The sequence below is a fragment of the Vulpes lagopus genome, chromosome 12 (assembly GCF_018345385.1).
Source record: "Vulpes lagopus strain Blue_001 chromosome 12, ASM1834538v1, whole genome shotgun sequence".
Classification (NCBI taxonomy): Eukaryota; Metazoa; Chordata; class Mammalia; order Carnivora; family Canidae; genus Vulpes; species Vulpes lagopus.
The window spans coordinates 82,147,587-82,168,826 of NC_054835.1; the positions used below are offsets into that span (position 1 = coordinate 82,147,587).

Sequence of the window (21,240 nt, forward strand, 5' to 3'; positions counted from 1 at the left end):
TAGTAGAGGCACCATGTCATTCTAGGGCTATAGGATTCCAGTTAGCAGTCAGTGTTCTCCCATTACTCTGTGCTGTAGGCTGCTTTTACAAATCTCAAATTGATAATGTACTTAATTGATGGCTTTTGGTTTTCTCAAGAGCCATTGGTTCATTAAATTGAATCTGGCAGTTTCTAAAGTGAATGAATGTTTTTGAAACAATTTGATAGTAGAGCTAAGCAATAGCAGCCACCAGCTACTAAACCATTAGGATGAGAAGTCTCCATATATATATAGGTGATTTTGGCTTTCTGATCTATGGTGTACTGTAAATATGAGGAATCATAAATATATTGCATAGTATGCTTTTGATTTTAAAGATAGAACAGTTTATTAACATTTCTGTAAACAATCCATTTTATTGCCATGTTTTCATAAGCATTCACATTTTTTAAATTAAACTTTCATACTTTTAAAAATTTACTTTTGTTGGTATTATACATGCACATGATTTAATTTAGAGTTAAATAGTTCTGTAAGGCTGTCATAAAAACAACCCCTTTTTTCCTGCTTCAGGGTACAGCCATTTGAACTCTTACATCGGACTGTTTTATCTTTATCTCTAATTTTTTATCTCTAATTTGTATTGTTTCTCATTTTTTAAAAAATTTCTATGTGTTAAATATTGGGTTCTTTTTTTATTGAAGTATAATTGACATACAGTATTAGCTTCAGGTGTACAACAGACTGATTCAACATTTGTATACATTGCAAAATGATCACTAAGAGTCTAGTCAATTCATGTGTCATCAAAGTATGATACAGTATTATTGACTCTATTTCTTATGCTGTATATTACACCCCTATGACTTATTATATAGCTGTAACTTTGTATTTCTTGATTCATTTGTACTTCCCCAACCTTCCTCCCCTCTGGCAACCACCAGTCCCTTCTATGTTTCTATGTGTCTAGGCTTTGTTTTGTTTTTTAGATCCCACACTTAACTGAAATCATGTAGTATTTGCCTTTTCTGTGATTCATTTCACTTAGCATAATACCTGTTGATCCACCCATGTTGTGGCAAATGGTAAGATTTCATTCTTTTTTATGGCTTAGTAGTAGTCATGTGTGTGTCACATACTCTTTATCCATTCATCTATTGATGGACACTTAGGCTGTTTCCATATCTTGGATATTGTACAAAATGCTGCAATAAGCATAAGAGTGCCTTATGTCTTGTCAATTTAGTAGTGTTCCCTCCCTCCTATAGATGCTCAGTAAGTGGTGGAATTGCTAGCTCATACGGTAGTTCTTTTAATTTTTTGAGGAACCACCATACTTTTCCATAGTGGCTGTAGCAGTTTACATTCCCAGCAACAGTGCATGAGGGTCTTCTTTTTTACACGTCCTCACCAATACTTGTTATTTCTTATCTTTTTGATAATAGCCATTCAGACAGGTGTAAGGTGATATCTCACTGTGGTTTTGATTTGAATTTCCCTGTGATTAGTGATGGTGAGCACCCTTTCATGTGCTTGTTGGCTATGTCTTTTTGGAAAAATGTCTATTCAGGTCCTTTACCCATTTTTTTTTTAAAGATTTTATTTATTTATTCATGAGAGAGAGAGAGAAAGAGAGAAAGAGGCAGAGACACACGCAGAGGGAGAAGCAGGCTCCATACCGAGAGCCCAATGTGGGACTCGATCCCAGGTCTCCAGGATCACGCCCTGGGCTGAAGGCGGCGCTAAGCTGCTGAGCCACCCGGGCTGCCCCCTTTACCCAGTTTTTAATCAGATTTTTTTGTTGTTGTTGAGTGGTACGAGTTCTTTATGTATTTTAAATGTTAACACCTTATTGGATATATCATTTGCCCATATCTTCTCCCATTCAGTAGGTTGCCTTTAAGTTTTATTGATGGTTTCCTTTGCAGTGCAGAAGCTTCTTAGTTTGATGTAGTCCCCTTTGTTTATTTTTGCTTTTGTTTCCCTTGCCTTTGGAATCAGATCCAAAAAAGGTATCACTAAGACCGATGTCAAGGAGCTAGCCACCAATGTTTTTTTCTAGAAGTTTTATGGTTTCAGGTCTTACATTCAAGTCTTTAATCCATGTTGAGTTAATTTTTGTGTATGATGTATGACAGTGGTCAGTTTAATTTTTTTGTATGTAGCTGTCCAGTTTTTCCAACACCATTTATTAAAGAGATTGTCCTTGGGGCACCTGGGTGGCTCAGTCAGTTAAATGATTCTTGGTTTCAGCTCAGGTCATGATCTCAGGGACATGGAGTTGAGTCCCATGTGCAGCTCTGTACTCAGTACAGAGTCTGATAATTGGTATTCTTTCTCTCCCTCTCCATTCCCCTGTGTCCCTCCCCTGGTTCCATGTGTGTATTCTCTCTCTGTCTCAAATAAATAAATCTCTAAAAAAAAAAAGATTGTCCTTTCCCCATTGTATATTTTTGTCTCCTTTGTTGTAAATTAATTTACTATATATGCATGAGTTTATTTCTGGGTTCTATATTCTATTCCATTGATCTATGTATCTGTTTTTATGCCGTTTTGATTACGGTAGCTTTGTAGGATAGTTTGAAATTAGGGAACGTGATACATCTGGCTTTGTTCTTTTTAAAGATTGTTTTGGCAATTCAGGGTTGAATTCTTGAAATGGGAGAAAAAAATATCACACTCCCTCCTATACCAAGTATATACATAGTTCTTATCCTGCCAGCTTCTCAATATGATTGGTACTTTGTAAACACTGTTGACAGTTGAGCCAAGTATGTACTGTAATTTTCTTTTTCCTTTCCTGAACAACTTTAAGCTGTCTCTGGAAATGTTTTCTTTGTACTCATTGTTCTTTTAATCCCCAATACTCCCCAGTTAATCTTTAAAAATATTTATCTTCTTTTGCTCTATTTTCGTAAGTGCCTGTTGGAGTTTTCTGACCTGCTCTAGTCTGTATTGTCTAATGGTATCTAGTGCTGTTGCATAGCTGTTACTTTTGGAATCTCTTTTCACTTTCATTCTGAGGATTCCCCCTTATATGACTTTTGGGTTGGGTTTCTTGTTTCTTGGGTATCATGTCCTTTCTCTTGGGTTTTCTTCCTTATTTTGGTGGGGCAGATCTCTAAAAACTCCCTAGACATAGTAATTGGAATGTAAATATTTTAAGACCTTATGTGTATAGAAATATATTTTATCTTCATACTTGATTTTATTTTTATTATGTCAGAGTATAGAGTTCTAGGTTGTAAATAATTTTTCCACAGAATTTTAATTTTAATTTATATGAGAGCTAAGCTCCAGCTGTTGAGAGACATCTAAATACCTTTATGATTCTTAACTCATAAAAACTAGTTTTTATTTTGTCCTCTGGACTATTGTAGAGCCTTCTCTTTATACATATAGTTCTGGAGTTTCATAATGGCATCTTTTGGTGTGGATCTATTTTCATCCACCCAATTAGGTTGTTCAGTCTAAAAGTGCATTTTCAATTCTGGGAATTTCCTGATTTATTTCATTGATAAAGTATTTTTATGATTAAATATTTCCTTGTTATTCTGTTACATCTTTTTGGAATTTCTTTTTCTTGGATATTGGACCTCTTAGACTGGTCCTTGATTTTCTGCTTTCCATCTCTTTGTTTTGTATGCTTCGTGTCCCAAGAGATTGTTTACTTTCTATTTTTTTTATTATGTTTTTCATTTCTGCTACCATTTAAAAAAAAAAATTCAAGGGTTGGGATGCCTAGGTGGCTCAGTGGCTGAGCGTCTGCCTTTGGCTCAGGTCATGATCCCGTGGTACTGGGATCAAGTTCCGCATCAGGCTCCCCCCATCGGGGAACCTGTATTATTATTTAGTTTTTTTTTTTTTTTTTTATATAGTGTCCTGTTCTTATTTCATGAAGCATTTTTTTCCTATAAGTATTAATGTTTTTTTGGAATGGAGTAATTTTTATTCTTTTGCATTGTTTATTGTTCAAGTTGCCTTTTTTCTGTTTTAGTGTCTTCTTTCATGTTAGAGGGTTCTTGCAAGTGCCTGGTAACCCTTTGAAGCTTTCTGCTTTTATTTACAAGTAGGACAACTGAAAAGCTAATTGGAATCTGTATAAAGGGTGAGTGGTCTTTGCTGAAGGATAGTGTTTCTGCTGGGCTTTCCCTGAAGAACTCCTAGTATGAATCCTTTTAGGTCTTTGTACATGGGTGGTCAGATTTGTTAGGAAGAGCTCTTCTGATGTTTGCTTGGAGATTATTATCCTGGCTGCAAGGTTTTTAGGATTCTGATGGGGAAAGGTGCAGGGGAGGCTAGAGGTCTTTTTTTTTTTTTTTTTTAAACATTTTTTTTAATCTTTATTTATTTATGATAGTCACAGAGAGAGAGAGAGGCAGAGACATAGGCAGAGGGAGAAGCAGGCTCCATGCATCGGGAGCCCGATGTGGGATTCGATCCCGGGTCTCCAGGATCGCGCCCTGGGCCAAAGGCAGGCGCCAAACCGCTGCGCCACCCAGGGATCCCAGGCTAGAGGTCTTGACACTGATTTTTCACCGTCATCTAATCTCCCAATGTTAGGTATGGTGCATGTGCCATAAGTGTGCCTTGCCTCCCAAATCAGACACCCTCTCTGTTTTGCCTTTTTCATAGGATAACCCTTAGCTCCTAGTCTTTTCTTAGGGTTGGGATAGTATAGAAACACACTGTGCAAATTGCAGAGGGAATTTGGATGTGTAATTTCTTAGACTGTGAAAGTCTTATTCCATCTTCACTCCCATTTCCAGAATATTCTTATTTCTGAACCCTTTGTGGGATCTGTGGTGTAAATTGGGTTGCTTCTAAGTTTAAGATTGGGTTTCCTTAGGTAGGTTAGTTACTTCAGTTATTTATTCATCTACTTTTCTAAATTTCAAAATTTTATTGTCTCTTTCATTGTTTTTGTCCTTATGGGATTATGATTTTTTTAAAATTCACTTTATTATCATTTTTAGTAGGGAGTGGAAACTAATGTGTATTTGTAGCCCAGCCCACATCTTCAACTATCACTCTTCAAAATAGTTTCATTATAAGTTCTAATTCATTTTATTGCCATGCTCTGTTAAGTATTGACAGTTCTGTGCTGTCTCTAAGTGAAAGGAAATTATGTCTCTGTGTTAAACTACTCTGTGTTTTTTGAGTTTTGTTTCAGTGATGTATTAGTAGGTAGTGAGTCTGAAAGTCCTTTTTCCAACTAACAGGCTCAATAACTTATTTTTTTTTTTTTTTCAATAACTTATTTTTACAAGAAAACCGATTAATCCAAATTTGAGCTGTAAGGAACTTTTATTTATTATTTATTATCAATCTTCATTGAATTCCACATTATTCAGGTTATGTTTCTGAAGTATATTTTAGCAAATCTCATTTAAATCTTTAATGTCTTTGACTTTAATTATTCATTGGGTGAAATATATTTCCAAATCAAGAATGATCCCTTTTATTCAAAAACAAATAAAAACCAATCAGCTGTATTTGAAATTATATATATGTTTTTAAAGATTTTATTTATTTATGTTATTTTAGAGAGAGAGAGAATAGGGGGAGGGACAGAGGAAGAGGGAGGAAAATCTCAGGCCGACTTTGAGCTGATCATGAAGCTCCATGTGGGGCTTGATCTCATAATCCCAAGATCATGATCTGAGTGGAAACCAAGAGTCAGACACTTGACTGATTGAGCCACCCAGACACCCTGAAATTATATTTATAGAAGAAAATGGTTTATAACTTTTGTATTCATGTCTGTGATCTCTTCCTCCAGCTCTAATAAATAAAAGAAAGACTTTTCCCATTTTCCTGCACACTTTATCAATTTTTATAGGCATCAACATGAGCTTCCTTATTTTCTTAAGACCATTAATTTAATGCATTGAATTTCTTATGAATGCCATGGTTTTGAACTTTATTCTACAAATATGATCAAAGCTTGCTTTCTTTTAGAATCACTGTTTAATAAATGGTAAACCATAGAATATAAACAATAGATTTTTTTCATTGAATAGACTGCACTTATTCATTCTGAATGTCTGTGTGGCTTTATCCAAAAGAGTACATCTATAGGATTAGAAAATAAGTGTAGAGGGGCACCTGGGTAGCTCAGCAGTTGAGCCTCTGCCTTTGGCTCAGGGTGTGATCGCTGGTCCTGCAATCAAGTCTTACATTAGCCTCCCTGGAGGGAATCTGCTTCTCCCTATGCCTGTGTCTCTGCCTGTCTCTCTCTGTCTCTCATGAATGAATGAATAAAATCTTTTAAAAAAGAAAAAGGAAAAGGAAAATAAATGTGGAGCTGATAGAAGATTTCACAAGAAAATGAATGTTGTCATTATAGCCTGAGAAAAAGGAGACAGGTTAGGACAGGAGTTGTTTATCTGGGTTTATGAACAGGTTTTAGTGCTTTTCTGAATTTCCTGTATGTAAAATATTTTGTCTCTTATATCTCTAGAGAAAGTTCATAAATGTCGTTCAGATTATCAGAAGCTCAAAACAGATTAAGAACTGGAGGCAGAAAAGTCAGTAAAGAAAAAATAATGTTTAAATGTTTTAAGTATATCTATCGTGGGAGGTGTATTTCTATAGTATGTAGCTCAGAGGTATGTCTTAGGCTAATGTTCACTGCTTTAAGTTTAGTTTTGATTTTGTTTATTGAGGTATTATTTACAGTGAAATCCTCAGACCTGAGTTATGTAGTTTGATTAGTTTATTTTTTACATTTTTTTATTTTTAAAGATTTTATTTATTCATCACACACACACACACACACACACAAAGGCAGAGATAAAGGCAGAGGAAGAAGCAGGTTCCATGCAGGGAGCCTGACGTGGGACTCGATCCCGGGTCTCCAGGATCACACGCCGGGCTGAAGGCAGCGCTAAACCACTGGGCCACTGGGGCTGCCCAGTTTGATTAGTTTAGACAAATGTGCACTCCTGTGTAACCCCTACCCTTGTCAAGACCCAGAACATTTTTATCACCCTTGAAGGTACATTAACTTTTTAAAGTAAAACCAAAGGCCATTCTTTGTAGCTCTTCGATATTAGGACACACTTCCCCTTCACTTCATGTAGTTCTGGACAATCTATTGACTAAACGATTGCTCAGTTTTTTTTTTTTTTTTCCAGTTAAGTTCAGTGACCACAATGTGGGGCTTAAACTCACAACCCCAAAGAGTTGCACACTCTACTGACTGAGCCAGCCAGACAGCCCATAAATTTTATTTTATTATTTTTATTTCATTTTAAGTAGGCTCTATGCCCAACATGGGCCTCAAACTCATGACCCTGAGATCAAGGATCATATGTTCTACCAACTGAGCCAGGTTAGCATCCCTTGAGTTGCCCAGTTTTAATGGGGGAAAAACAAATAGTCTCCTACAGTCTACTCTTCACACTTGCTGCTAAATTTCCCCCATTAGACAACACAGCCTTTTTTTTTTTTTTTAAGATCTATCTATTTTATTTTATTTATTTATTTATTTTTATTTATGATAGGCACACAGTGAGAGAGAGAGAGAGAGAGGCAGAGACACAGGCAGAGGGAGAAGCAGGCTCCATGCACCGGGAGCCCGACGTGGGATTCGATCCCGGGTCTCCAGGATCGCGCCCTGGGCCAAAGGCAGGCGCTAAACCACTGCGCCACCCAGGGATCCCAAGATCTATCTATTTTAAAGAGAGAGAGTGCAACCACTAGTGGAGGGAGAGGCAGAGGGAGAGAATCTTAAGCAGACTCCCTGTTGAATGGGGATCCTGATGTAGGGCTCAAATCCCACAACCCTGAATCACGACCTCAGCCGAAATCCAGAGTCAGATGTCCAACTGCCTGAGCCACCCAGGTGCACCTGGACAACATAGCTTCTTAAACTATGATGATCTTTTAGGGGAGCAAAGCACTGAAATGACACTTCAATACTTCAACTCCTAGGTCCTTAAAGAAATTAGGTCATGTGAATTCTTATAGTTAATCATGTTACTCACTTAATCCACAGTGGTTAATCAACATCTGATATAATGAGTGAAAGAGCTGTAATAAACTTTGCTAAAGATAGTAGTTTAAGGAGTAGCAACTTTTAGAAAGATTAACAATTATTGATCATTTATTGTATTAAAAGTAGCTTCTGAAAAAATATCCACTAAGAATAAGAGGTGTAGGACCAACACTTAAACACATGGTGGTAATAAGGGAGGACAGACTGGTTAGCATGTAATTTTCAGTTTGGTTAATACAATAACAGAAGACTGTATGGACTATAGTGGTACTTGAAGGAAGGTATGGTTAATTCTTTAGGGGATGGTCAAGGGTAGTTTCTCTGAAAGATATCTAAATAAACTTATATGTGGATAATTTAGAGAATCAGTATATCAGCCAACTTCTAATTTTCCATCGGTTGGTATCTTTTGGGATCCTTTAAATGGATAGAGAGACTAGAGATTTGGGAGCCCTTGAGAAAATGAATAAAAATCATGAATACAAAATTCGGTGGTTAAGTAAATATTTAGAGTAAGAAACACAATAAATTACATATTTAATAAAGCAAAGTCCATGAATATCACAAAATATAGAAAAATAGCATTTTTATTAATTAACTACCTGGTATGCCTTAATATATTTTTACTTAACATTTTTTTTGGCTGCATACTTTCTGACCTCTTGTCAACAATTTGTGAGATAGGGTTACTGTTGGCTATTCAGAGAATAGAAAGATTATTTACTTTTTCTTCTAAAGGGAGAAAGAGTCATGACTGATAAAAATGTGTTTATTATTAGTATAATTGATAGCTTTCAAGAGTTTCTGGCTTATAACTCATTTTAGTGGGAATGTCATGTACTATTTTTAAGATTATTGTCAAATTTGTGTATATCTCTACTAAGTTTCTCCCATAGGTGACATATAGAATAATATTCCTGTGTCTTTGCCAGTACTCTGTGGAGCTCATATCTAGATGACTCTGTTCCCATACACTAGTGTAAATGAAACCAGATAAGGCAGTGCTTAGGTGGTAGGATACTCCTGGAAGTTAATTCTATATTTAGAGTGGTAATACTTTCATCATACATGGAAGTGATTGAGAACTATACATATCCTGTGAAACCTAAATATATCTCCACCTCAACCTCCCTTTAGCAAAATACCCAGATACCACATTAGCCCAGGAGGAAGTGTAATGGAGCAGGAATTAGAAAAAGCAGTTTTTTGTTTTTTGTTTTTTTTTTTAAGAGAAAGCAGTCTTAACCAATTGCAATTACTTACCTTTTGCAACTTTTGTGAAAACTTAGGACCATGGGAACACATCGTTAGAACCTCCCCAGCACCTTGGAAAGGACACTGACATTTAGGATCCCTGAAGTTTAAACTGTTAGTGTCAGGGTAAATCCAATCCTACAGTCTCGGGCTGTAATTTTGTGCTTGGATGATTCTATTTGTTAATTGACTACCAAAATGTTAGTTTAAAACATAATGTGTGGGACGCCTGGGTGGCTCATTGGTTGAGCGTCTGCCTTCAGCTCAGGTCATGATCCTGGGGGCCAGGATCCAGTCCTACGGGCTCCTTGTGGGGAGTTTGCGTCTCCCTCTACCTATGTCTCTGTCTCTCTCTCCCTTTCTCTATCTCTCATGAATAAATAAATAAAATCTTTAAAGCAAACAAAAAAACACCCCACTATAATATGTATACCACTATACATATGTAGTAATATCTATGTGCTATGTATGTGCTATGCTACTTTTACCTGTTAAGACTGAACCTATTTTTATAAGCCCAGAATATGAATAGAGCAAGTGTTGCCAAGATACTGCTTTACCTTACCATTTTTTTTTTTTATAAGATTGTATTTATTCATGAGAGACCCAGAGAGAGGCAAGACATAGGCAGAGGGAGAAGCAGGCTCCCTGCAGAGAATCTGAGGCGGGACCTGATCCCAGGACCCCAGGATCATGACCCAAGCCAAAGGCTCAACCACTGAGCCACACAGGTGCCTCACCATACCATTTTTGACCTGAGTCCTTTTATCGGTTTAGCTCAACAGACATTTAGCAAAGATCTGTTCTAACCTCTGCCTTTTGCTAGACTCTGGAGGTACAGTGTTGACTTAGAAATAGTTCTTGCTTTTGAGAAACTCATGGTATAGTGGAAAATAGATACACGTGATAGTGTCCTGTGTGAACACAGAGAAGGCTTCCTTAACCCAGTTTAGGCTATCAGGGAAGCCTGCTGAGGAAAATGGTATTTGAATTAATGCTCTTGGGATGAGTAGCCATCCAGTAAGAAAAAGTTCAGTTAAAAGTATATGAGATAAGGAGGAGTAGGCTCTACCTGATTTTATTTTACTTTCTACCTGATTTTAACTTTGTACTGTTTTTTTTTTCTTTTTTCCTAGTCAGGCTGGCATTACTATAAGAATTTAATTTCCCAGCATTAGACCACAGACTTCTATATTTCGCACTGTATCCTTTTGTTTTACTGCTTTATATTTGTAGGCAAATGATAGACTGTAGGAATTGGATTGTATTTGTAGGCAAATGATAGACTATAGGAATTGGATAGACTATAGGAAATCAAGTGTTAACTTGAGATCTATATCTGATATAATAAAAATTGTTCAGGGGATGCCTTGCTCATTTGATAGAGCATGTGACTCTTGATCTTCGGTTTGTGAGTTCAAGCTCCACATTGGGCATAGAGCTTACAAAAAAAAAAAAAAAAAGTAAGAAAGATTGTTCCATTACTGCCAAGGCTGCATACTTGTTTTTGCTTTAGAAAAAAAAATAATCCTATATGACAAGGAAGTACGTATTAGCTTTTAAAGTATGATTAAATTCTTTAAACTATGAGGAGGATGTGGCAACCTATTCAGTTATTAAATATATATATATAATGAATATATCACAGATGAAAAGTACAGTGTAGAGAATATAGTCAATTTTATAGTAACATATGGTGACAGATGGTGACTACACTTATTGTGGTAAACTGTTAAGTAACATATAGAATTGTTGAATTGATATGTTGTACACCTGAAACTAATATAACAGTGTATGTCAGTTATATTTCAGTAATAAAAAAAGTATAAAAACTACGTCCTTAAAAAAAAAACAAAAAAACAAAAAAAAAAACAACAAACTACGTCCTCTCTCCCCTTCCCCTCAGTGGGGAGGAGTAAGCTTGTTTAAAATTGCTGAGATGTCTTGCTTTGATTGACCAGTTTTTTTTTTTTAATTTTTAAAGATTTTATTTATTTATTCATGAGAGACATAGAGAGAAGCAGAAGCAGGCCCCTTGAAGGGAGTCTGATGTGGGACTCAATCTTGGGTCTCCAGGATCACGGCCTGGGCTGAAGGCGGCACTAAGCCACTAAGCCACCCAGGCTGCCCGATTGACAGTTTGTATTTATCTATTTAAATATTTATTTATTTATTTATTCAGAAAGAGTGAGAGAGAGGCAGAGACACAGGCAGAGGGAGAAGCAGGCTCCATGCAGGAAGCCCGACGTGGGACTCGATCCTGCATCTCCAGGATCACACTCCGGGCTGCAGGCGGTGCTAAACTGCTGTGCCACCGGGGCTGCCCTCGATTGACCAGTTTTGTTTTGTTTTTGTTTTTGTTTTTTTCCCAGACAAGCTTTATTGCAAGCACCCTTGGGTGAGGTTCCATGACTCACGTGGGCGGGGGGGGGGGGGGGGGGGCGGTGTCCGGGGAAGTCACACTGGGAAGGAATTGGTGATGTTCTTTTATTGGGTCGGGGTAGGGCCCTGGCTTGTGCCCAAAAAAGGTAAGGTATGTGGTGGTTAGTGAGCATGGGGCAGGGGAAGTGTGTCAGATCATCGCCAAGGCGTGGGTTCCAGTTCATATATGTAAGGTACGTAGTGCTCAGGGCACAGGGGGCGAGGAGTAGGTGATTGGCACTTCCTAAATGGGAAGTTCCTGGGTGGAGAGTGTCGGTCTCCCGATGGTGACCATAAGGCCCGTTGTGAGGGCGGCGGGAAAATCTGTCATCTTAGAGAGGGTTGGTGCAAGGTCCACCATTTCGGTGCCCCGACTTCCCTGCCGGCCCATCATTCCAGCCTCTTTTATATACTGGTGTCAGGGGGCGTTGACTTTGCTCTGGCTTCCTGCAGGCAGTGGGGCGCCGTTGTAGAGGCCATCGGAAGTGGGCAGGCGGAAATAGGGCTGCAGGAGGAGTTGGTTAACTGATATTCTGGTCATTTGTCGCAGGCGCTCTTGTACATAACGTATAAGGCAGGGACCGATTAAGGTTAACAGGAGGAGTCTACAGAGGGGCCCTGCCAAGGGGAGAGGCCAGGTCACCCAGGCTTGAGGGTTTAAGCCCCAAATAGGGTCATTTTGACACCTTGCTCGGATCTGATCTCTGAGCTCCTTGACTTTGGAGGGGACTATGCCCGACTGGTTGACAAAATAGCAGCACTCCTTGTTCAGGTACAGGCATGTTCCCCCTTTTTCAGCGGTGAGGAGGTCCAGGGCCTGTCAGTTCTGTATCAGCAGGGTGACAGCAGCTAAGCTGGTGACTTGAGTCTGTAGGGCGGGGAGGGAGTGGGCTATATGTTCCATGTCTTTGTTGAGTGCCTGGGAGAGGTCGTAAAGAAGTTAATGGAGGTTCCCAGTCCCGCCGCCCCAGTTGCCACCCCAGTTGTTAGTCCTGCCCCTACTAAGGGGAGAAAAACAGCCCTTTTGCTCCGAGGGGTAGGGAATACTTGAGACGAAGAGTTGTTCAGAGGAATAGATGCTTGTGGTCGGAGACAGAAGGAGGAGAGTGCAGTTTAAAGAGTCACTGGAGGTTAAGCAACAAGAGTCCTATAGGGCAGGAGAGAAAGATTCCCGAGGGGGTGCAGTAGAGAGTGGAGGTGTTGTTGGTGGTATGAGGGGTGGAGATGAGGTTCAGGATCGGTGCGGGAGCACCGATAGATCCAGTGTGGACCGTTTTATTGGAGAAATTGGGTATAGGCCAGGATTAGGAATCGGGATCCCGATGATGTTAGTGAGGGAAGAAAAAGGAAAGCAGATCCAGCAATCTTGTCCTCCGGAAACATTTTTCCAGAGGTTGTAACTGGAATTCAGGGGGTCAGGGTGAGCGGTTAGCTGGAGGGTGCTCCCCGTGAGGAGTCGCGATGGATCCCTTTGTATCCGGGTTGTGCTTGCGCAGGTGGTGTAGTCTCTCGAGGGAGTGGTTGCGGGAGGCCCGGTCCTGGAGCCGCTCCCCATCAGACAGTCCTATTTGGGCCACATAGGTCCAGCAGACCTTTCCAGATTCAGGGTGCTTAGTGCGGGGGATCGAAAGGTTTGAGACAGCTCCGAGGTCCAGAAGGTCCTTCCCGGGGCACAGGGCGACGTGCAGAGGGCTGGCGTTTTTCCCTGGTAGCAAGATCTTGGCACAGAGGTAAAAGCCGCGAAGTAGCGCGAGGTACCCGCCCCCCGTGCGGTCACATGGCTCCGCCTGGATCGGGGCTCAGGAGCGTGAGGAGGAGACGAGCACGCGGCCTTGGTGGGGCCACCGTCTGGGACGCCCACTTACTGTGGCGGGGCCGTTTAAGGTTGTCGGCGTGTGCCCGGGGCTGGTGTGGCCCAGGGATTTAGCCGCAGTTGGGGGAGCGAGGATGACGCTGCGGGGCCCGTCCACCGCGTTTGCAGGGGCAGGGCCCGGGGCCGCGAGCCCTGAGGACAACCCGGTGACCTGGGAGCAGTTTCGGGGGAGGAACCTCACCGCCCTCGAGGTCGCCCGGGCCGCGTGACTGAGTCGGCGGCAGCTCTCAGGGCCCGATGCCCGCGGATGCTGCGGGTGCGGGTGCGTAGTTTCCAGGGGTGCCGACGCTTTGAGCCGCCTGCCGGGTTAGGCTGGGCACGAAGGCGGCCCCGCTGTCCTGGAGGCTCGACGCAGCCCGGGACGGGGGTGGCGTGTCCGGAAGCACGGAGGCCGCGACCGCGACGTCCGCCGTCTCACGGCCCTGGGGTGAGCTTCTGTCCGACCACGCCAGGCCCTAAGTAAGCGTCCTCAGGTGGGCGGGGGGGGGGCGGGGGGTCGAGGCCCGCGGGCCGAGGAGGAGACTGTGCCGGGCAAGGGCTCAGCCTCCTCTCGGGTGTCGGCGCCGCATGTTGCGTTTTCCCCGCCAGTGATGCTCAGGCCGCAGAGTTGCTGTAGGTCATGAAAACAACCAGCACCGGGATACTCCAGCTCCCTCGGCTGTACGCGGAGCCCTCAACCTGCGCCCGACGCCGGCCTGGGGGGTGGGGGCAGAGCGCAAGGTCGGGGGGCGGGGCGGGGCGGGGCGGGGCCTCCTGTGCCCAGACGGGCTGAGCCGCGGGGGGGGCCCTGCCCCGGGCCGCCGGGCCGCCGGGCCGCCGAGGGCTGCTCTGCTCCTCCGTCCTGGCCGCCGGGAGCCGCCTGGAGCCGCCTGGAGCCGGGAGCACAGGGCTTGCCCGAGGGGACGCGGCCCGAGGCCCTCCCGCCGCCCGCCCCCCCTCACCCCCCCCCCCCCCCCATTGACCAGTTTCTAAACCAAGGTTTAGTAGGGCGGGACTACAAAGGGTCCAAGGTTGAAAATGAAATTTTGGTGTCAGGATTAGGAATTAACCCCAATCCACCTGCTACTTTTCTTTTTCAAGATTTTTAAAAATTTATTTATTCATGAGAGACACACACAGAGAGAGACAGAGGCAGAGACACAGGCAGAGGGAGAAGCAGACTCCCCGCAAGAAGCCCGATGCGGGACTCGATCCCAGGACCCTGGAATCACACCCTGAGCCAAAGGCAGTCAACCCCTGAGCCACCCAGGTGCCCCCATCTGCTACTTCTTTTGTTGCAATTAAAATCTTTTAGAGTTGTTGTACCAAATAAAGATTATAGATCCGTTTTCTTTCTTTAATATTGGGAGCAGTTGTTCCCTTTGCAGTAAGAAGTTTTTCTCCCCTTTCAACATCATTATTTAAAATTAAATAAACATAAATAAACATTTACTAGGTATCAAGCTCTGTATTAGGTACTTGGGATTCATGGGTGACTTAGACATTTATATTCTTGAGTAACTCACATCCTAGTGTAAAATGTGAACAAATAGGGAATGTTTTGAGCTGACTCTTTATGGATTAATATAAGTGTGGAAGTAAAATTGCTATGGTCTGTATGTGTTCCCCCAATTTATATGTTGAACTCCTAATGCCCAATGTATGGTATTTGTAGATGAGGCCTTTTGGAGGTGATTAGGTCATGAGAGCTCCACCCTCATGATTGGGGTTAATGCCCTGATAAAAAAAGGTTCCTGAAAACCCCCAGCCCCTTCCACATATGAAGATACAGTGAGAAGTGGGCTGGTAGCAGCCCAGAAGAGGGCCTTCACCAGTATCTGACAATATTGTCACCCTCATCTTGAACCCCTGAAACTGTGAGAACTAAACTTGTGTTGTTTATAAGCCAATCTGTGATATTTTGTTACAGCAGCCTGAATGGACTAAGACAAGGATAAAGTGAGGATTGGTGTTTTATTTATACATGTACAAATATGTATACATGCATGTAAATGTGCATATACATATAGTCATTCGTTCATTGAACAATTTAAATCTGTCCATTCCTATACTGTGCATATGTTATGTGATAGCTACCTTAAAACTTAGATGCTTTAAATGTATTCACTCATTTAATTGTCATAATGGTCCTGCCTAATTGGTGATGCCATCTCCAGTATACTATCTAAAAGAGAACAAACACAAAAATACACATATAAGGTGTTACAGGTACTTTAGGCTACAATGAAACACAAGAGAGAACGGAGTTTTCCCTGGGAGGTTAGGAAAAAATTTTATACAAGAAGTGATATTTAAGCTTTCAGGATGTTTTTTGGTTGAAATACCAGTATATTTGGAATTACTGCCAACTCAGTTTCTAGATTGATGTTCATTCTGAGCTTTGCACGTGGAAGTTTCTGTTTCTTCCTTTTAACAGTGCAGCAAATTGTATAGGATTCTGAAAATGGAATCACTGCTGTTGCATGGAAATCACCCAGACATTTGACTCTGGGCACTTCCTAGAATTACTCTTGGGGTTTCAGTACCTCTTTACTGACTAGAATAATGAACTTAGTGCTGGGCAAAAGAAACCGCAGCTTGTATACAACTCAAAAGCTCAGTGGGTGATGGGAGATGAGTGATTAAACTTTAGTGTCTTTGCCTATAGCTGAGATAATGCCTTAGGTCACTTCACAGGTATAGAAACTAACTGGCCTTTGTGTGTGAAGTGCTTTATTATTTTCTAAGGATTAAATTATAAAATGTTATGGGGCATTAAATAGTGACTTGACCAACCCTCTGCTTGGTCTTATATGAAGTCACTGAATTATACTTTGTAAAGTTGTAGGTGTTGTGAATCTGCTCTATACTGAGGGGCATCCCAGTTAGCAGGTTAATATACTGGTGAAATATTCCCTAATAATGTGTTAAAGAGCAAGATGTTAAAATATGGAAAAAAAGTTTCCATGACTAAAGATGTTTTGGAAGCCCTGGGCTAAATCATAAACAATTTTTTTTTTTACTACTATAGGACGTCTCACAGCTTATAAAATACTCATTTACTAATACGCTAGGGTATCTTTTGGCACTGTGCTAACCAGTGAAGATATCAAAATTATTAGTTATCTTTAGTCTGATCTTTCCTCTGAGCCTGAGTCTTATAAATACAAATGCCTACCTAGCATATCCATTTGAATGTCTGGTATCTCAAGTTAACATGTCTAAAACTCATCTCCCCAAACCTGTCTCAATAAATGACCCATCTTCTACCTACTTGAGACAAAAAAAAAAAAAAAAAATAGGAATCCTCCTTGATTCTTCACCATTCTCCATAAATCATGAAATCCAAAAGTGAGTCTTGTTGGTTCTACCTCCAAATATTGAAATCTTTCTTCTTTCTGTTCCCACCTTGAGGGTAGGGTCTTTCTTGTTCAAAGTTACATCTCAGGGCTTAAAACAGTGCTACTTACAATATAGATGGTGGTCAGAATATGTTCTTTGGAAGACAGAATGCAAGAGTGGATAAATGGATGAAAGAAACTGACTTATTGAGGTGATGAGAAGCATTATTTTTTAATAAGCTTATTTTTTTAAAAAATGGAACTGTAATTCACACACCATAAAACTCATCCTTTAAACTATACAATTTAGTGGACTTTTGTATACTAACAAAGTTGTAAAGCCATCGCAACTATCTAATCCCAGAACATTTTCATCACACCCCAGAAAAAACCATGTATCATTAGTAGTCACTCTTATATTTCTTCCTCTCCAGCCCCTATTTTCTGTCTCTGTAGATTTATCTATTCTGGACATTTCATATAAATGGAGTCATACAGGGACGCCTGGGTGGCTCAGTGGTTGAGCATCTGCCTTTGGCTCAGGGCATGATCCCGGGGTCCTGGGATCGTGTCCCACATTGGGCTCATGACAGGGAGCCTGCTTCATCCTCTGCCTGTGCCTCTGCCTCTCTCTCTCTGTGTCTCATGAATAAATAAATAAAATCTTAAATAATTAATGGAGCCATACAATATATGATACTATATATTTTGTGTCTGGGTTCTTTTCACTAGCATAGTATTTTTAGGATTCACTCTTGTTATAGGAGGTATCACTGGGCATTTTCTAGGCTAGGTTTTCTAGGCTTCTCTGTCACTATCTCATCAACATTTTTTTAAATCTATTTTTTTTATTGAAGTATAAATGATATATAATATCCTCATAGTTTCAGGTATATTCTCATCAGCTTTTTTTTTTTTTTTTCAGCTTTTTAATCTTACCAGAATTCCTCAATTTCTGGTCTGCTGTTAGCTTTCTTTCTTACTTTCTAGCAATGTTAGGGATTTTTACTCCCTAACATTAATGATAGCAATAGTACCACTCATAATAGTCACTTAGAAAGACTGTTAGGCATGGGGCACCTGGGTGACTCAGTCAGTCAGTTGAATGTCAGTTGGTTTTGGCTCAGGTCATGACCTGGAGGGGTCCTGGAATCAGCCCTGTGTAGGGCTCCAGTGCTGCTCATGGAGCCTGCTTGAGATTCTCTCTCTCCCTCTGCCCCTCCCCCTGCTTGTGTGCATGCGCTGTCTTGCTCTCCAAAATAAATAAATGAATCTTTAAAAAAAAGAAAGAATGTTAGGGTTAGACAGAAATGTAATTATTTATGTTTGTTCACATTGTTAACTTTCTTGAATGAAGATTGTCTTTTAGCCTATAGCTTTATTATTTTTAGAACATGCTCTACTTGATTTTGGTAATTTCTAACATTTTTTTGCTGGTACATATCTGTCTTTCTGAAAGCATTGTTATGTTAGGCAACCTTTAGGAGAAATTGCTATCTGGCAGGGTTTTATTTATCCTTTTTTTTTAAAAAAAAGAAAGATTTTATTTATTCACGAGAGACATAAACAGAGGCAGAGACACAGGCAGAGGGAGGAGCAGGCTCCACGCAGGGAGCCCGATGTGGGACTCCATCCAGGGACTCCAGGACCACGCCCTAGGCCGAAGGCAGACACTAAACCGCCGAACTGCTGAGCCACTCAGGGATCTCCTTATTTTTCCTTAATGGTAGTTTTAAGTATTCCTATAAATTAGAATAAGTGTGAGGAGGAAATGGAATTAAGTAGTTTGAAGATTGTTTTAAAAATGTGCCTAAGTGATAACTTTCTCAGTGTGAATTAGTTTTGTGTTCCATAAGTGGCTTGATTAAACTGTGCTGATTTAGGAAGAAAGTTGTTTGAAGTAATTGGATAGAAGATAATGGAAGCATCATGTAGTCTTGGGTAGCAGGTAAAAGAATGGACTTTAAAGATTTAAATCCCAGATTTAAATTCTGGCTCATTACACTCTTATAATCTTGAGCCAATTACCTAAGTACGCTTAAGCCTCAGTTTTGTTATCCATAAAATAAAACAATAGCCTGTACATAATAGAATTAAGAAGATTAAATGAGATATTGCATGTAAAATACTTCTGAGCACAAAACCTGCAGTCAGTGCTAGTTAATATTAATCATCATCATTGCTATCCAGATGTAGGAGTTCTTAGCCTGAAGTTCACTGGAACTGTCAATTAACAGGTATTTATCAAGTACCCGATCTTCAGTATTGGATTAGACCTATGGCAGGAGCTACTGATACAAATAGCAGATTGGTACCTGGGGGTGGAGCAAAGAGAATTAATATTATAGTTTTTACCACAGAGTTCACTAGTAAGGCAGATATTATTATTCCCATTTTATAGATGAGGAAGCTGAGGCTTCGTAATGTTAATAACTTGTCCAAGATAATTGACATTCTCCAGTGTAAAAATATACAGATACCTATTTTCTAACCTTTACCAGTGCCCCTGTGTTGAGTTCTCTATATATCTCCTCCCTGCCCCAATTCCTTTAGCCTTAAGATTCTCCTGTCTAAATTTGAAAGTATCAACCTCATTCATAGTTCGATTGGACAAAAAAGGGTTAAATAAAATTAAAGGTAATGATAGATGTGACAGTGTTGAGATGGTAGGAAATAATGGTTTGTGGGAATTAACCTAGGTGTCACTATGGGGGCTAATCTATTCTTTAGGTACTCAAAGAGGAAATAAATAATGCCGTTCAAATTTACAAAAGGTAGATCAAATTGGAAGACTAGTTATAAGGGAGATTTTTTCTTTTTTTAAAGATTTTATTTATTTATTCATGAGAGAGGCAGATCCCAGGGTCTTGGGATCAAGCTCCAATCAGACTCCTTGCTCAGTGGGGAGCCTGCTTCTCCCTCTGCCCTCCTCTCTGCTCATCCTCTTTGTCTCTCTCAAACAAACAAACAAACAAACAAATAAATAGAATCTAAAAAATATACATATATTATACACTTATATGAGGAAGTCCTAGTCATTCTTTTTTTTTTTTTTTAAGATTTTATTTATCCATTCATGAGGGACACAGAGAGGCAGAGACATAGGCAGAGGGGGAGAAGTAGGGGCTCCATCTCAGGACTCTAGGACCATAACCTGAGCCAAAGGTAGACGCTCAACCACTGAGCCACCCAGGTACCCAGTCATTCTGGGTACCTAATCATTCTTAAAAAGAATAAGTTAGATCTATTTCTATCTATACAGCCATCTCCTGGATATATTAAGTGAAAAACACGTAGTAGTATACTATAGCATGCAACAATTGCGTAAAAACAAAACAGGCCCAAGCATTCTTATGCTTGTTTAGACATAGAAATGTATCTCTCTGGTAGGATACACAAGATATTTCTCCTGAGATTCTCCTGATACACAGATTTCTTCTGGAGACAGATGATGGGGTGGGAGGACAACATACTTTTTGTTATTGAAAATGTTTGTGGGGCAGCCTGGATGGCTCAGCGGTTTAGCCTTCAGCCCAGAGCATGATCCTGGAGACCTGGGATCAAGTCCCGCGTCGGGTTCCCTGAATGGAGCCTGCTTCTCCCTCTGCCTGTCTCTGCCTCTCTCTATCTCTCTGTGTGTATCTCATGAATAAATAAATAAAATCTTAAAAAAAAAAGAGAAAATGTTTGTGAATATTTGCATCAAATGTCTTAAAATGCCTTGTGAGATATATGCATTTGGCCTTACATTGTTATTATAAGAGCTTGTACTTATTGATGAGGACTTTTGTGTATATGCTTTCATATTTGTTCTTTTCAACTTGAGGACTCTGTCAGTTGGTCTTTTGACCTAGGAATGGGAAGCAGTATTGATCACCTCTTCCAGGGTAGGGTGGATACTGGTAAAAGTTTCAGGTAGCAGTTGAAAAAGCTGAATGTGGTCTTTAAAAAGAATATTTTAAACATATATGTTGAAATGGTTATTCTGCCTGAATAAAGCAGAAGGGTCAGAGAGAAAGAAAATTAAAGGGCTTAGGAACATTTTGGAAGTTGAATGTATGTGAAAAGAAACAGAGAAGGGAGTCCACAATTTGCAAGGAACTAAAATCACTTTATAAACATTATCTCATCTCTTAAATTGTACCCTTTTGTAAAAAGTTATTTTCCAGACTTTCAAAAAACAAAATAAAGTGAATAGATGATAATTTGTGGTTTCCTAAGTAACATAAGAAAATAGCAAAATGAGAAATAGAACCTTTTTTTTTTTTAATTTCCAGTCTAGCCTCACAATTAGGATTAGATCACCTGAGCCTTGATATAGCAAAAGCACCAAAAAAACCCAAAATATAATTTTTAAAACTTCTATGTGGTGTTTAAAGCATCATCTG

At 40.3% G+C, this 21,240-nt stretch overlaps 1 protein-coding gene across 7 annotated transcripts in view; it reads left to right on the forward strand.

Annotated features, from left to right (window-relative positions):
- Positions 1-21,240, forward strand: part of MOB1B (MOB kinase activator 1B) — a 60,186-nt gene that overhangs the window by 15,252 nt on the left and 23,694 nt on the right. Inside the window, exon 1 of one of the 7 annotated variants that reach the window (XM_041724079.1) lies at positions 13,232-13,543. The exons of 5 other annotated variants lie outside the window; for them this stretch is intronic. In XM_041724079.1, coding sequence (XP_041580013.1) covers positions 13,437-13,543 — 107 coding nt within the window. In that variant the 5' untranslated portion in view covers positions 13,232-13,436. One more of the 7 variants, XM_041724077.1, reaches the window with a different exon arrangement.